This window comes from Leopardus geoffroyi, chromosome D1 (assembly GCF_018350155.1).
Source record: "Leopardus geoffroyi isolate Oge1 chromosome D1, O.geoffroyi_Oge1_pat1.0, whole genome shotgun sequence".
NCBI classification, from domain to species: domain Eukaryota; kingdom Metazoa; phylum Chordata; class Mammalia; order Carnivora; family Felidae; genus Leopardus; species Leopardus geoffroyi.
In genome coordinates this window covers 6,447,976-6,465,172 of record NC_059329.1, presented here as the reverse complement: position 1 = coordinate 6,465,172, position 17,197 = coordinate 6,447,976, and the positions used below count along the sequence as shown (strand labels likewise).

Below are 17,197 nucleotides of genomic sequence, written 5' to 3'. Positions count from 1 at the left end.
GCAAAGAAACAAGAATTATATGTTAAAAAAACAGAGTAGTAATATTGAAAGGTTTTAGGCAAAATAAACCCCCCAAACAACTGATAATTGTTTATAACAAAACATACACCACCAATCTCTGTATATTCAAAAGACTTCCAAAATCCAGCCATAGTCCACTTGCTTTAAACAAAGTATTATATCAAATTCCAATATTAAAAAAGTAGGTGGTTTGTATTGCTTTGCCTACTGACTTGCAAGTTTCACATCAAAGTTTCCATCTTGTTATCTCTCAAAACATATTAGCTATCCCTCCAAACTGTCATCCACAAAGTCCAAAATCTTAACTTCACCCAAGTTACTGGCAAATAGGAAAGAACGTATTTTTTCAGAAGAACACTGAAAGCCTCCCTTCAGGGTTGATGATGTATCACTTATCATTTCTTCAGGTACAGCTGTTTAACTGATAATGAAGCAAATTCTAACTGTATTCTCATCTAGCCCACGTTTCTCCGTTGTGACCCCAGGACATGACAATTTCGGCAAATATGATCTGGTGAAATCTAACTGCACAACGTCTAAGGCATATTTCTCTTGTGAATCACTCTATTCGTCCTATCAAAAAAGCAAACAAGGCTAACGTGGCCACACCCAACCAGCTCTATCTCTATTCAAGGGTACCCCCAGACCTGAATTTAAATGAGCCTATGAATTATGTTATGGCTCTACCCTGGCAGGGTCTCACTACATTTCTCCAGGAGGACAGACTGTTCACTTTTTAATTACTTTTGGTTTTTTGTTTTTTTTTGTTTTTTTTTTAAATTTTTTTTTTCAACGTTTATTTATTTTTGGGGGGACAGAGAGAGACAGAGCATGAACGGGGGAGGGGCAGAGAGAGAGGGAGACACAGAATCGGAAACAGGCTCCAGGCTCTGAGCCATCAGCCCAGAGCCCGACGCGGGGCTCGAACTCACGGACCGCAAGATCGTGACCTGGCTGAAGTCGGACGCTTAACCGACTGCGCCACCCAGGCGCCCCACTTTTGGTTTTTAAGAGAGAGAGAAAGAGAGACATGTGCACATGCTGGAGAGAAGAGAGAGAGAGAGAGAGAGAGAGAGAGAGAGAGAGAATCTGAAGCAGGCTCCACACTCAGTGTGGAGCCCAACACGGGGCTCTTATCCCAGGACCCAGAAAGCACGACCTGAGCCGAAATCAAGAATCCTATGCTCAACCCACTGGGCCACCCAGGCACTCCTAATTAGTTACTTCCGTTAGGTATAAAAATGAGACAACCTCTCTCCCCACCTCCAAAAAGAAAGAAAAAAGGCAAAAAACAAACAAAAAACCAATACAACAGTTTTCTGGCCAACTTGAACATGGAAACTTTGGGTGATACAGACAAAAGAACCAAATGTCTATTTATAACGTTCACTACGTTAGTTATACGTATTTTAAATCGCAGACTTTGTTAAACAATATTCAGAAATTCCCTCTCCCCCTTTTCAACACTTCATGAGACAATTTCACTGAAAAATTTCCAGTGTGACTTTGGCATGTGTCTTCATGTTCACTGAAGTGAATGATTCATTCACCTGTTTTTTTCAAAGCATTACCACCTTCCTTTAATTTATAAAAGTTGTCTGGGTTAATATGAAATATTATATATATGAGGTATATGTAATATGAAATATTATATACAATATTTCAGAACTTCTTGAATCCCTGTTAACTTTTTAACCTGAGTCCTAAATGCCCATTTTCTATACCTTCAAGCAGTCTTTTCGTTCTACAGGTGGGTGTTGGATACGAAGAATCATAATCCCGACAAGGTAAGCACTCTTCTAGTATTTATGAAGTCGCTTAGCTTGGCAAGGCTTTGTACGGAATGGAATAAAGCGACTTTCTCTTCTCTGAGAGATAATTCTTGGGGGGGGGAAAGGGCCTTGGTTTACATCCAAGTAATCATCAAGTCAAAAAAAAAAAAAAATCACAAAGAATCACGAACCCAAATACTTCTTAAGCACACTTCAATGAATAACATTAACTACCGCTTATGTAAACAAGCAGAGGCACCAACAGGCGCCTTCAGAACTTTTCTCTCTGACTCTATCAGAACTCTGCTATACTGTTACGAAAGGAGGGTAGAATGGGTTACTCGATGCCCATGAATTCGTTTTCTGAGAGAAACAGCACTCGTAGTAACTCAAGTTATTCGTGTGTATTGTGTACTAATTCCCCGCCAGTCACTATTTTAAGCCTTTTGCCTACATTAACTCAATCTTAACGATGCTCCTATGAAATAGGTGCTATTGATAACCCCGTGTGATGGGTAAGGAAACCTAGGCACAGAGAAGTTAAGAAACTTGCCAAAAGTCACACAGCTTCTGAGATGAGCGGAAGCTATACCGCCTCTTACACTAATAAAATTAGGTCTACATTTCCTAAGGCAGCCTCACCTGTTGGACAGCTATCATCAGTTGCCTAAAGGAGACCTAAGTGAGGTGCCAGCATATTTTCATGTACTTCCTATTATCCGTATGCCGTGTCTTCTCCTCCTCCCAACTTTTTAACTGATGGGAGAGAATACGCTCGTGCGGGCCTAGCCCTTCCCGGCCTTCCCACACGCTAACTAACTCGAGCCGTTTCCTCGGATCCCGTAACTTTCCCAAGCTCCACACCGCTGGGAGCACTTCCTCGCTCGGTCCTCCGGCTGCACCGCACCGGGGTCGCGAGGTAGTCTCCCAAGGAAAAACCCGAACTCCAGAACCGGAGAGCAGGAGGGAAGGCGCAGAGGGCCGACAGGAGAGCCCGGCCCCGCTCGCCGTGCGGCCGGGAATTTCTGCCAGACTAGACGCGGCGAACAGAAATTCAGAAGGTGGGAGCGGGGAGGGGGAGGGGGTCAGTCAAGTCATTGAAACCTACTGGGCAGCATTTTCTCGGATCGCCCTCTCACGCGTCCCGGGCGCCCGCCTCGGAGAGAGCCGAGACCCCGAGAGCGCGCACGGCCCGGCGGGTCCGGGCGCGGCAGCACCGCGCACCCGCCGCCCCGGGGCCGGAGCTGGTCCCCCGCGCCGGGCCTCGCACACCGCGGCCGACCGGCGGGGCGGACGGCCGGCGCCTCCCGACCCCAAGGCCACAGACCCCCGCGTTCCGGCCCGCGGCGGCGGACGGCCCCCGAACGCTCCCCCCCTCCGCCGCTGAGCCCGAACCGGGCCTCTCCCGGCGAGCCGACCCCAACGGGGACGCGGGGTCCAAGCCGGGCTGCGCTGAGGGTCTTACCTTTAACAGATTAGACGTCGCCATGTTCCTTCAACTTAGCGTCTCGCGAGACGGCGCGAGATTTCGTGGCGCTCCGGGCCAGGCCCCAGGCGGAGGCCGGGGTTCCCACCGGGGCCGACCCGCCCGCCGGCCCGCACCGGGGGTGTGCTCGGCACCGCGGGGGCGTGCCGACAGCGCTGACCTCGTCCCGGGCACCTGGAGCTTCCTCACTCGTCCCCCCTACATGGTCACCGGAGCTCCCCCACGCGAAAGAGCTCATGCAAACGCTCGGGGAGACGGCAGCGGCGAATGGTGACGAGGTAGCGGGAGCCGACCTGAATTGGAAGAGGAAGCATCGACTCCACGAGCCTCCCCACTCCGTCGGATTAGCCTCTGTGGTTGCACCCACAGCGGCCACGGGCAACGAATTTAGCACGGCTTAGGCCGGGCAGCTCAGGTTCCGCGGCCGCGTCACGTGACGCGGCGGCCGGGGGCGCGCTCGGGAGCGAGCGTGGGAGCCGGGATGCCTCGGAGGGTCGGGAGGCTGTGGAGAGGGCGGCAGCACGCCCTCTGCTGGCGGGACCAGGTATTTTCTCTCGTCCCCAAAGCCGGGGATGGGGTGTACCTGGAGGGGCGCGATCCTCAAGGAAATGCTTGTGACAGCTGGGCTTAGGTCCGGGCAGCTCATTCGGTAAGAACTGGCGCCTCGAAGGCGTCCAGTAAATGTTTGTGCAATGACTGCTTGAATAAGTGCGCAAAAGCGTGAACTATTAATATTTCCAGTCCAGAGTGCCTGGCACTGAAATAATGAACATTCATCTTGGATTTCCCGTGGGCACATGATTCCAGAAGGTACTAACCATAACCTCCCCCCCAGCTTTAGCCCTTCAGACCACAAACCACTGGCCCAGATAAGAGAATATAACTCACAGAAAACCGACAGTGTACCTGGAATTATATGATGCGTGTTTATAAACAGTATTCATTCCTACGTGCATAGTATATTAGGAGGGAGGAAAATTAGATCTATGGAGTAAAATGCAGCCAGGAACGGGCATGAAGTTTGCAACTTTGCATAGAATGATCCAAGCAGGTCTTGCTGAGAAGATGACTTTGGAGCAAAGGCCTGAAGGAGGTGAGGGACAAGACCAGGCCACGTGTGGAAGAACCCTGCAGATAGGGGGAACCCGGCGGCAGGTTGCCCAGACTGTGGGAAGAGCCGTGAGAAGGTGGTGTGTTCAGAGCTGCGAGAGTGAGGAGAGCATGAATCATTTAGGACCTCGTGGGCTACTGTAATAAAGACTCGCTTGTATCCTGAGTGACATGGGCCATCAATCACGCGGGCTTTTGAGCAGAGGGGTGGCATGATGAAACCCCTGTTTTCAGGGCGCCTGGGTGGCTCAGTTGGTTGAGCATCCGACTTTGGCTCCGGTGATAATCTCATGGTTTGTGAGTTTGAGCCCCACATCGGGCTCTGCTGACAGCTCAGGGCCCAGAACCTGCTTCGGATTCTGTGTCTCCCTCTCTCTCTGCTCCCCGCCTGCTCACACGCTGTCTCTCTTTCAAAAATAAAGATTAAAAAAATTTTTTTTAAAAATCCCTGTTTTCACATGCTCACTCTACTGTGTAAATAGTAAACAGAAGGGTCATTTAAAGAGCTTCTTGGTATCTCCTTAAATTGACAGGACAGTCAGGTGTCCCAATTTTCAAATAGTTTCTTAGAGTAATCTAGGCATGATTAACCAATGATCGAGAGGTAGAGCAAGGACTCAGCCAGCAGGTCTGTAATGTCCAGGCAGAATGTCAACACAGGGATGACCCTTCAGGGGTTATCTTTGTTCGACAGATGGGAAAAATTGAGGCTCAGAGTGGTGATCTGGCCAAGGTCACTCAGGTCAGAGAAAAGGCGTAGTCCAGCATAAACTTTATATAATTATGGTTCCCTTTTCCAGGGAAACTGGGTTTTATCTTCAACCCTAGGCCAACTCTCCTGCTCGATTTAAAGTGTAAATTGATTATAATCAATTTTATGTATGTTAAAATAAGATGACAATGATAAAGCAAGTGAATGAATGAATGAATGAATGACACTTAAGAATCCAACTAAGGGGGCACTAGAGTGGCTTAGTCAGTTAAGAGTTCTACTCTTGGGGTGCCTGGGTGGCTCAGTCGGTTGAGCGTCCAACTTCGGCCCAGGTCATGATCTCGAGTCCCGTGGGTTCGAGCCCCGCATCGGGCTCTGTGCTGACAGCTCAGAGCCCGGAGCCTGTTTTGGATTCTGTGTCTCCCTCTCTCTCTGACCTTCCCCTGTTCATGCTCTGTCTCTCTCTGTCTCAAAAATAAATAAACATTAAAAAAAAAAAATTAAAAAAAAAAAAAAAAAAGACTTCTCTTGATTTAGGCCCAGGTCATGATTTCAGGGGTTGTGAGTTCAAGCCTCACATAGGGCTCTGCACTGACCTCACAGAGCCTGCTTAGAATTCTCTCCCTCACTCTCTCTCTGCCCCTCCCCTGTTCATGCTCTTTTTCTCTCTCTCTCAAAATAAATAAAACAAAAAATTTTTTTTAATAATCCAAGTAAGAGGGGCGCCTGGGTGGCGCAGTCGGTTAAGCGTCCGACTTCAGCCAGGTCACGATCTCGCGGTCCGGGAGTTCGAGCCCCGGGTCGGGCTCTGGGCTGATGGCTCAGAGCCTGGAGCCTGTTTCCGATTCTGTGTCTCCCTCTCTCTGCCCCTCCCCCATTCATGCTCTGTCTCTCGCTGTCCCAAAAATAAATAAACGTTGAAAAAAAAAAAAAAACAAAAAAAACAATACCCAAAGTATGGAAAGAGCCCAAATGTCCATCGAAGGATGAATGGATAAAGAAGATGTGGTATATATATATATATACAATGGGGTATTCCTCGACAATGAAAAAGAATGAAATCTTGTCATTTGCAACCACGTGGTTGGAACTAGAGAGTATTATGCTAAGTGAAATTAGTCAAAGACAAATATTGCATGACTTCACTCATATGAAGACTTTAAGACACAGAACAGATGAACACAAGGGAAGGGAAGCAAAAACAATATAAAAACAGGGAAGGGGAACAAAACATAAGAGACTCTTAAATATGGAGAACAAACAGAGGGTTGCTGGAGGGATTGTGTGTGGGGGGGGCGGGGATGGGCTAAATGGGTAAGAGGCATTAAGGAATCCACCCCTGACATCATTATTGCACTATATGCTAACTAACTTGTATGTAAATTTAAAAAATAAATTAAAAAAAAAAAAAAAAGACCACACTCAGATATCACCTCACGCCAGTCAGAGTGGCCAAAATGAACAAATCAGGAGACTATAGATGCTGGAGAGGATGTGGAGAAACAGGAACCCTCTTGCACTGTTGGTGGGAATGCAAATTGGTGCGGCCACTCTGGAAAACAGTGTGGAGGTTCCTCAGAAAATTAAAAATAGACCTACCCTATGACCCAGAAGTAGCACTGCTAGGAATTTACCCCAGGGATACAGGAGTACTGATGCATAGGGGCACTTGTACCCCAATGTTTATAGCAACACTCTCAACAATAGCCAAATTATGGAAAGAGCCTAAATGTCCATCAACTGATGAATGGATAAAGAAATTGTGGTTTATATACACAATGGAGCACTACGTGGCAATGAGAAAGAACGAAATATGGCCCTTTGTGGCAACGTGGATGGAACTGGAGAGTGTGATGCCAAGCGAAATAAGCCATACAGAGAAAGACAGATACCATATGGTTTCACTCTTATGTGGATCCTGAGAAACTTAACAGAAACCCATGGGGGAGGGGAAGGAAAAAAAAAAAAAGAGGTTAGAGTGGGAGAGAGCCAAAGCATAAGAGACTCTTAAAAACTGAACAAACTGAGGGTTGATGGGGGGTGGAAGGGAGGAGAAGCGGGTGATGGGCATTGAGGAGGGCACCTGTTGGGATGAGCACTGGGTGTTGTATGGAAACCAATTTGACAATAAATTTCATATATTGACAAAATAAATAAATAAATAAATAAATAAATAAATAAATAAAAACATTTAATTAAAAAAAAAAAAAAAAGAAACGTGTCAAGAATAAAAAGGGTTGATGGCTGCATAGAAAGGTAGACCAAGCAAATGGAGTGAAATGTTAATGACAGAATCTAGGTGGGAAGTATACTGGTGTTCTCTATGTAAAATATTTCAGCTTATCTCTATGTTTGGAATTTTTCATAATTAAATGTTAGGGGAAAATTTTTTTTTTTTTTTAACAGGCCTCCCTTGGGGCACCTGGGTGGCTCAGCTGGTTAAGCGTTCAACTCTTGATCTCAGTTCACATCCTGATTTCAGGGTCATGAGTTCAAGGACCACATTGGGCTCCACCCTTGGCTGGAGCCTGCTTAGAAAGAAAAAGAAAAAGCTTTGGGCGCCTGGGTGGCTCAGTTGATGAAGGGTCCAACTTCAGCTCAGGTCATGATCTCACAGTTCGTGAGTCTGAGCCCCGCATCGGACTCTGTGCTGACGGTTCGGAGCCTGGAGCCTGCTTCGGATTCTGTGTCTCCCTCTCTCTCTCTCTCTCTCTCTGCCCCTCCCCTACTCGTGCTCTGTCTGTCTCTCTCTCAAAAAGGGCACTCTGTGCCTGTGTAAGCAGGCACGTATGTATTCTTCCGTCTCTCCCACAAATGATGGCCTACTACTTATGCTCTTTTACATCTTTTTTTTCCCCCTCAGCTGTATGATATAAATTACTGAAAAATATGTCTGTGCTTATTTTTTTTCACACTTCTTTATAGAAATTCAGATAATTATTGGCAGACCCTAATGCATCCATTGCATACAGGATGTTTCGAATTGCTCCTTCAAAAATAAGCTTTTGTGGGGACCTGGGTGGCTCAGTCCGTTGGGCGTCCATTCAACTCTTGATTTCTGCTCAGCTCATGATCCCAGGGCCGTGAGCTCAAACCCCATGTCAGGCTCCATGCTGAGTGTGGAGCCTGCATAAGATTCTCTCTCTCTTCCTCTGCCCCTCCCCCATATGTGCACCCTCTCTGGCTCTCTCTCTCTCCCTCTCGAAAAAAAAAAAAAAAAATCCAGGGGCGCCTGGGTGGCTCAGTCAGTTGAGTGTCTGACTTCAGCTCAGGTCATGATCTCACAGTTCGTGGGTTCGAGCCCTGCTTTGGGCTCTGTGCTGACAGCTCAGAGCCTGGAGCCTGCTTTGGATTCTCTGTCTCCTCCCGTCTCTGTCCCTCCCCTGCTCACACTCTGTCTCTCTCTCTCTCTCTCAAAAATAAACATAAAATTTTTTTAAAGAATCCAAAAACACACAAAAAAACAAAAAGGCCCTTACAGTCCCATTTTACTTATTTATTTATTTAGCAGATTTGTTTTTAAGTAATCTCTACACCCAATGTGGAGTTAAGACCATTTTATTTTATTTTATTTTATTTTATTTTATTTTATTTTATTTTTTATTTTATTTTCAACGTTTATTTATTTTTGGGACAGAGAGAGACAGAGCGTGAACGGGGGAGGGGCAGAGAGAGAGGGAGACACAGAATCGGAAACAGGCTCCAGGCTCTGAGCCATCAGCCCAGAGCCCGACGCGGGGCTCGAACTCACGGACCGCGAGATCGTGACCTGGCTGAAGTCGGACGCTTAACCGACTGCGCCACCCAGGCGCCCCCAGTCCATTTTAAACACAATAGCTATAAAGTCAAAGCTTGTGATTTGTAAGCAGCAAAAAACAAAAAGTTTTTGTACATAAAAAGATAGTAGGTAGGGGCGCCTGGATGGCTCAGTTAGTTGATGGTCCAGACTCTTAATTTCAGCTCAGGTCCGGATCCCAGGGTGGTGGGACCAGCCCTTCATTGGGCTTCCTGCTGAGCATGGGGACTGCTTGGGCTTTTCTCTCTCTCCCTCTCTCTCTGCCCTTCTCCCCCGTTCACACACACACACTCTCTCTCTCTCTCTCTGAAATAAAATAGAAAAAGATAGTATGTCAAGTTTAACCAATATATTGATTGATTAGAAAATTGTTGAAAACCTAGAGGGGCATCAAAGGTTTACAAGATTTTGGAGTGACAGAGAGAGGAGAGAAACAGACCCGGGACGTGGAGGAGGGTGGCCACTGGGCTTCCCAGACCTCTGTATGTCATATGGAGAGAAAGAATCTGCCTCGAGAGACCTTACCACTGCCTAACATCAGGAAGATGCGTGAGAGCCAACCCTAAGCCTAACCCAAACTTGAATCTAACCATAGCTCTATATCAATTTCCATTCTTATTCCTAAGCCAGAAGATCCTTCTTTGTTGTGCCAGGGGGTACCCACATTGCCAGTGCTGAGCCAGGTATCAGCTGTCTTTCTGGGGGAGGCTATGTCGAGGCAGCTGCCTTCTCCATATTGCTTATAAGACAGTCATGGGTACCTTAAGTCTGTGCTCCCCCCACACCACTACTTTATATGGATGACTCCCTCATCCATGGCCCCAAACACTTCTAAGTGGCATTCCTACCTCCAGAAAGTGGTGCCCCGGACAGGATAGGTGGCTGGGACAGGGGGCAGGAAGGAAATGAAAGCCCCCTAGTAACTGTGTGAAATCAAAGAGAACCAACCCAAGATTCCAACCCATGGGACCAGGTCAGGCGTGAAACCCCCACCGTCCACTCGATACATGTCACATAATCACTTTCCTGCAAAGTGTCTTCAACAACCTCGTCCCTTTCCCTGTCCATCATACATAAGTAATATAATCACAACCTTGAATAAACCCTTCAATCTTCTCCATGCCCACACCTAAGTAGGTCCACATCGCTAGAGAAAGTCCCAAAACCAAGTTCAGCGGCTTCTCTTTAAAGTCACAAACTTAGACCTTGGATGAACATTTAACACACTACCCGACAATCCTGTTGTGTTTTCTCCAGCGGGCTTGCTCAAGTGGGTTTCCACTCCATTCCCAGGACGTCCACTTCATTTCATAACATCTTTGGGGCCCCTGGGTGGCGCAGTCGTTAAGCGTCCGACTTCAGCCAGGTCACGATCTCGCGGTCTGTGAGTTCGAGCCCCGCGTCGGGCTCTGGGCTGATGGCTCAGAGCCTGGAGCCTGTTTCGGATTCTGTGTCTCCCTCTCTCTCTGCCCCTCCCCCGTTCATGCTCTGTCTCTCTCTGTCCCCAAAATAAATAAATGTTGAAAAAAAAAATTAAAAAAAATAATAATAACATCTTACTCCCTTCCCCCCACGCCTCAGGGCATTACCTCCATCCGTACCTCACTGCAAACATAAATGGCATCTTTCTTTTCTTCCCCCATCACATCTCCAAACTTCTGTGCCTCCACTGGTAATTCTTTTCCCTGATGGCGCATTGAATGGGCCAGGCCCCTACGCCAGCTCAGTACCGGTGTGTCTGTTTGTATTCCGGGTCCCATTTCAAGAACGCCCTTCTTTTAGCCATCTGCCACCTCTCTTGTTCCATCAGTTGTTCCCCTCTCTCCTATAGCACCCCCATCTGCATAAAAAAAAAAAACCTGTTCATAAGCATCTTTCACCTTAAAAGAAAAGAATCTCTCCCTTGACCCCCTTGTCAATTCTAACGGTCACTGCCCTGATCTCACTGCTCGGCCCCTTTCAGTGCCATTCTCCACCCTTTCTTTCCCTCCCTTGGCCTCCACGACACCATATTCTCTTGTTAGTTTCCTACCCCGTGGTTCTGTCTCTCTGCGTTGCTAGCTGCCTCCCCCTCTCCTTAACCTTTACGCTTGTTCTTTGGGGCTCCATCTCGGACCCTCTTCTCTCAATACCCCTCCTTTAGTGATCTCATCAAGTCCCCTGGTGTTCAATATCACCTATAATGATGACAACTTCCAAATACACATTTCCAGCTTTGAACCTCTCTCCTGGATGCCTGACTTCTCCATCCAACCGCCTGTTTGTCTTCTCTTCTTGGGATCTCATAAACATCTCAAGTGTAACATATTGATAGTTTTGAACTTTACCTCAGCCGTATGCTCCCAGAACACAGTGATGGTTAATCCCCGTCCCCCTGCCCGCCCCTAACCTTTTGTTTTCCAGAAATGACTTCCTACAAAGAACCACCCTTCTCCATCTAACTTAAAGTGTCCATTCTTTCTAACGATTCCTGTTAAACTTGCAGATGATGCCCTCATTTACCTGTGACAAGGCCAGACACAGACCCACCAAATTCCTATTCTTCATCTCATAATGACCAGCTGAAGGGTTTATTCCCCCTGGAACCAGCTAGACATAGAGACAAACATTTCTTGTTCAGCTAACTGGCTGAGATTACCCCTGATTTATAGAAGCAGCCCAAACTGCAAAATCACCCCACCTACAACTTATCCAGGCAAAACCAACCTGCTAAGGCGGGCGCCTTGATCTTTGGATCTGGCATGCTCTCCCCATTGTAATAGCCTGAATAAGGTCAATTTCCTTATTTGTTTGATGTTTTTACCTTTGTCAACGTGCAAAACAGAACTTCTGATTCCCTTTTCTGTTCTTTAACTGCCGTTTCCGTAACATTACCTAGTCCAAATCTGTTTCTCTCTCACCTCCCCGACGCTTCACCATCTCAGTTTAAAGCACCATCCCCCACCCATTTGCTAGGGTCAAAAACCTGGGCATCATCCTTTCTTCCTCCTTCCTCTCTACCCCCTACAACCAAGACATGAGCAAATCCTCTCAGATCTGGTTCCCAACATCATCTGAATCTGTTCATTCCATTCTGTATCTACTGCTGTTAGTTTATGACAAGAGAGGGTAACTTCAGCAGATCCCTGACCACACTTCCCCAATCCACACTCTATACAGGTGTGATGGGCTGGGGCCGGTAGAGGAATCAGTCACCATCTGCTACGTTGTGAGGCTGCCAAGTGAAACATTAGAGAGAGTGGACCTAGTTTGGGGTGCTGAAGGATTATTCTTTCCAATAATGACTCTATTATTTAAAAATAGCATTCTAAAGAGATAATAACATTCTATATATTCCTTGTGAGAAAAATGTTCATTGATGCTGTTATTACTATCTTCTTTGCAGACCATACAAATCAGCTAGCATTTCGCTGATTTAGGTATTTGTATCATCGCCGAAGTCTGTTTTAACTCAGCAGAGAAAAGAAATTCACAAATATCTACTGGGGACTTCTAGAGTACTGGTCAATTGCTTTGATCCATAAGGAATTAGTTCTATTTTTACATTTCAGAGAAAGGATAATCCACGACCTTATTTATTTATTATTATTTTTTTTTAATGTTTATTTATTTTTGAGACAGAGAGAGACAGAGCATGAATGGGGGAGGGGCAGAGAGAGAGGGAGACACAGAATCGGAAGCAGGCTCCAGGCTCTGAGCCATCAGCCCAGAGCCTGACGCAGGGCTCGAACTCACGGACCGTGAGATCGTGACCTGAGCTGAAGTTGGACGCTTAACCGACTGAGCCACCCAGGCGCCCCTCCACGACCTTATTGAAAATTTTTGTGGCCTACTTACTAAAGAGTGGAGAGACTAGCATTTCTCTAGGGTAATATTGACGTAAATCTTTTTTATTTATAGGTACACTATAAGGGCCCAGAATATAGATATCGGTGAGGAAAAGTGAAATAATTATTCCCTACTTTAGGTATAGAAAGAGTTTTATAGCATGCTGAATATTAAAGAAAAAAGGATTTTCTGCTAACATTTTCTGTCCAACACAATGGATGTCCAATAAATGTAAGTCTGGTCGGGGTCTCATTCAGGAGTCAGGACCCCACCCTACTGAATGGTTTTGTTCATATGGTGACAGATAAAATTTCCAGATAACATGAACATGGTAAAGATATCAAACATGTCTGAAGAAAAGATTCATAATGTAAAATATCTCAGCCGACTGGAATAATGGGCTAATGTGAGAACATCTAGTAAACAGGAGGAAAAGAAAAACTAGTCTCATGGTCCAAAGCCATATAAGTATGAGGGGTAAATAAATATTAGTGTCTCTCTAGAAATACTTAAGCGTTTTAACCTGCGGGCTCAAGATTCTTTAAAATGTTCATGACCACTTCAGGGACTTACTTAAATAAATTCTTACATTTTGGCACGAGCACCTTAACCTCAGCATTATCAACGAGAGCACAAAGTAGGGGCTCCTGGGAGGCTCAGTCGGCTGAGTGTCCAACTCTTGATTTCGGCTCACGTCATCATCTCCTGGTTCGTGAGTTCGAGCCCCACATTGGGCTCTGCACCGAAAGCACAGAAACTGCTTGGGATTCTCTCTCTCTCCTCTCTCTGCCCCTCCCTGCTCGTGCTCTCGCTCTCTCAAAATACATAAACTTTAAAAAAAAAAACAGCAGAAAGTATAAAAAAAAAAAACTTAAAAATACAGCCATAAAGAAAGAGTTAAGTAAGCCTTACAGACGTGTGACAGAATAGTGTTTAGATATGAAAGCTCATAGAAGGCTATTTACACGGGAAAATGCACAAAATATGACACATGAAAATACAGGATAGCAAGTTCCAAATCTGTACTATAATTCTCTTTTCTTTTTCTTAAAGATTTCATTTCAAGGAATCTCTACACCCAAGGTGGAGCTCAAACTTACAACCTCGAGATCAAGGGTCCCATGTTCTATGGACTGAGCCAGCCGGGCGCCCCTGAATTATAATTCTAACTTTGGAAAAACTAGCAAACCCTATAATTCTATTTCCTATTCTGAATTAGGGAGGGGGGACCTGGAAAAAAAATATCCAAAAAAAAATGTTACCAATGCTTGCCTGTGGATGATGGGAAATGGGATAATTTTTACTTTTTATTCATTTAACATATTCTTTATTTTTTTAACGTTTATTTATTTTTGAGAGAGAAAGACATAGCACAAGAGGGAGAGGGGCACAGATAGAGAGGGAGACACAGCATCCAAAGTTCGTTCCAGGCTCTGAGTGCAACACAGGACTCGAACTCACAGACCACACAGACCACGAGATTGTGACCTGAGCCTAAATCACATGCTTAACCAACTGAGCCACCCACGTACCCCTTAAAATATTCTTTAAATCACCTGCTCATTTAAGAAAATTTTGGGGCGCCTGGGTGGCTCAGTCGGTTAAGCGTCCGACTTCGGCTCAGGTCATGATTTCAAGGTCTGTGGGTTCAAGCCCCGCGTCGGGCTCTGTGCTGACAGCTCGGAGCCTGGAGCCTGTTTCAGATTCTGTGTCTCCCTCTCTCTGACCCTCCCCTGTTCATGCTCTGTCTCTCCCTGTCTCAAAAATAAATAAAACATTAAAAAAATTAAAAAAAAAAGAAGAAGCAGGGTCGCCTGGGTGGCTCAGTCGATTGAGCATCTGCGTTCGGCTCGGGTCATGATCTCACAATTTGAGAGTTTGAGGCCTGCATCAGGCTGTCTGCTCTCAGCACAGAGCCTGCTTTGGATCTTCTGTCCCCCTCTCTCTCTGCTCCTCTCCCACTTGCACTCTCTCTCTCTCTCTCTCTCTCTCTGTGTCTCTCTCGAAATAAATAAATAAAAATAAAAAAGAAGACAGCAGTGGGGAAACTGCCAGAACCATTTTCCTGATGAGGACAGGGGATGGACCTAGCACACAAATGGAGAGGGTTGGCCTTGGCCAGGAGACTGGACAGTCGCACGTAGCAGCAGGATGGACATGATGTGGTCGATGGGCTGTTGGAAGTGAAAGTCCTCTTCTAACTTCTCTGCTGCTCAAGTTGGAAGCTTGACAGGACGTTGTGAGAAAAGAAGAAAGGAAATTCTTATTTATGAGGGATGGAGGGGTTGAAGGCACTGGGGAAATGCATGTTGACCCTTAGGCAGCCTCAAAGAGGCATCGGACACTGCTCGTCCTGAGTGTAGTTGAGACTGCCCAGCATAGCTAAGGAAACTAGGACTCAGTGGGGTTAAGTGATGTGCCCAAGGTCCCACAGCCTGTGAGTGGCAGGACCTGCTTGTTCTTTTCTTTTTTTAATTTTTGTAATGTTCATTTATTTTTGAGAGAGAGAGAGAGAAAGAGAGAGTGAGTAGACCGAGGGAAGGGGCAGAGAGAGAGGGAGACACAGAACCTGAAGCAGGCGCCAGGCTCCGAGCTTTCAGCATAGAGCCCAACGCGGGGCTCAAACTCCTGAACCGTGCGATCATGACCTGAGCTGAAGTCAGACGCTCAACTGACTGAGCCACCCAGGAGCTCCTGGACCTGCTTGGTTCTAAAGCCACATTCAGCTGTGCAGACTCAGGCACTGAATAGGTATGGAACCAGATGCAACCAAGGCTGGGGTTTTCCTGAGGGAGGGTGATGATGATGGAAGTTGAGCATCCATGTAAAGGAGTGAGGGTGCTGATTGGCCATGGGATTAAAGCGGAGTCAGGAGGGTGAAGGACAGTGAAAAGATAGAAGGATCCAAGTACTGAGTCTAAGGACTGTTGGAGTCAAGACACAATAAGGGACTGAGCTGCTAGGGAAGATAGGACGAGGTGTTTGGAGGGTGAAGGGGAGCTCAGGCTGTGGGCGGTTGCAGAGACTGGTAATGACAAAGGCTAAACTGTGATCGAGGGAGAGAGGCGTTGAGGTAGGGTGGAGGACAGGATCCCTGGGAAACAGGAAGTTAGGGAACTGAGAAGCCAGGCATTCCAGATGCTTTTGGTGTCGTCGTCACATCCCTTAACCTACTTGTGATTTTAGCAGGAGCTGTGATGGAGGACATTTCAGACTCCCCCTGACAGCCTCCTACCTGAGAGGAAGCACCTTTCCTCTCTGCTTTCACCCAGAGTCTTCTCCAAGCCCCCAGGAGTCCGCTAGGCTCACAGGCAAATGCAGCAGGAATGGGGAAGATAATGCGTCAGGGAACAACCCTCCACCAATACGGGCAGAAGCCAGTGAGTAAGGGCACCAGCCTCCAGCCTTCTGGGAGACAACGTTGTGGGGCTCTCAGGATGCTTCCCAGAGGCCTCGGCAGACCCGAGATCCCCTTTGTTCATGGCAGTGAACTTGATGCCACACCTTTACAGAGGCTTTTCCTTCTTCCTTGTCTTACTCTCCTTGCTCCCTGGTTCGTGATTCCTGGGTTATCTCCCCAATAAACCACTGCTGTCTCACTTTCTTGTTTCAGGAGACACCTTACTACCACACCAGGGTATTAATAATCTTCTACATTACTATTGAAGTCACTAAGAATTATGACAGGAGTCATGTTGGAGAGAATGATAGTGAGTCAGGACCTAAACCAATTAAGGGATGAGGGAGCATGACCTAAGGGGTCGATCCATGATTTGCAACAAGGAGGGTTAATGGATGGATGGACAGTCTATTGACCTCAGGCGCAAAGCTGAGTGCTTCTAGGGAGAAGGGGAGGAGGAGGAGGATCTAGAAGTGGCAATAGGAAGTAAAGAAGACCAGTAGCACACAAACATCAGCCCAGGGGTACCTCAGGCCAGCGTCCACCCAGTGGTACAGCCCAGTGGTAGGTCAGCCATCTTGTGAGAAAGATGCAGGGGACGCAGTGATTTCAGGGGTGAATTGAGCATCACCTAGAAGAGACTAAAGAGAAGAATATGAGGAAACAGAGGTTTTCGGTTTTACTACCGGTCCAGAGGCTTGGGGGTTGAGTAAATCAGAGATGGAATTGGGAGGGGTAAGGTGCAGAGGGGAAACCTAGGCATTGGGGCTTCTTGTGGATATGGATATAACATGGCTAAAGGCATAACGAGATTTTTAAAATAGTATTTATTTATTTTTGGTAGATAAAGAGGGAGAAAGTGAGAGTGGGGGAGGGTCAGAGAGTGAGGGAGACAGAGGATCCCAAGTGGGCTCTGTGCTGACAGCAGAGAGCCTGACTCGGGGTTCCATCCACAAACCATGAGATCCTGACCTGAGCTGAGATCAAGAGTCAGACGCTTAACCGACTGAGCCATCCAGGCACCAGAGATTGGTTTTAACAGTGTAAGAGCAGAGAGTGGGGGGGAGGGGGG

General features: G+C 46.7%; 1 protein-coding gene across 2 annotated transcripts in view; it reads right to left on the bottom strand.

Moving 5' to 3' along the window:
- The window catches only part of CUL5 (cullin 5), a 97,067-nt gene extending 93,698 nt beyond the window's left edge, over nt 1-3,369 (bottom strand). The window contains exon 1 of one of the 2 annotated variants that reach the window (XM_045482674.1): nt 3,259-3,369. In XM_045482674.1, the coding sequence (XP_045338630.1) occupies nt 3,259-3,282 (24 nt within the window). In that variant the 5' untranslated portion in view covers nt 3,283-3,369. The remainder of the gene's footprint in view (nt 1-3,258) is intronic. The other variant, XM_045482677.1, reaches the window with a different exon arrangement.
- Nucleotides 3,370-17,197: the final 13,828 nt, after the last annotated feature.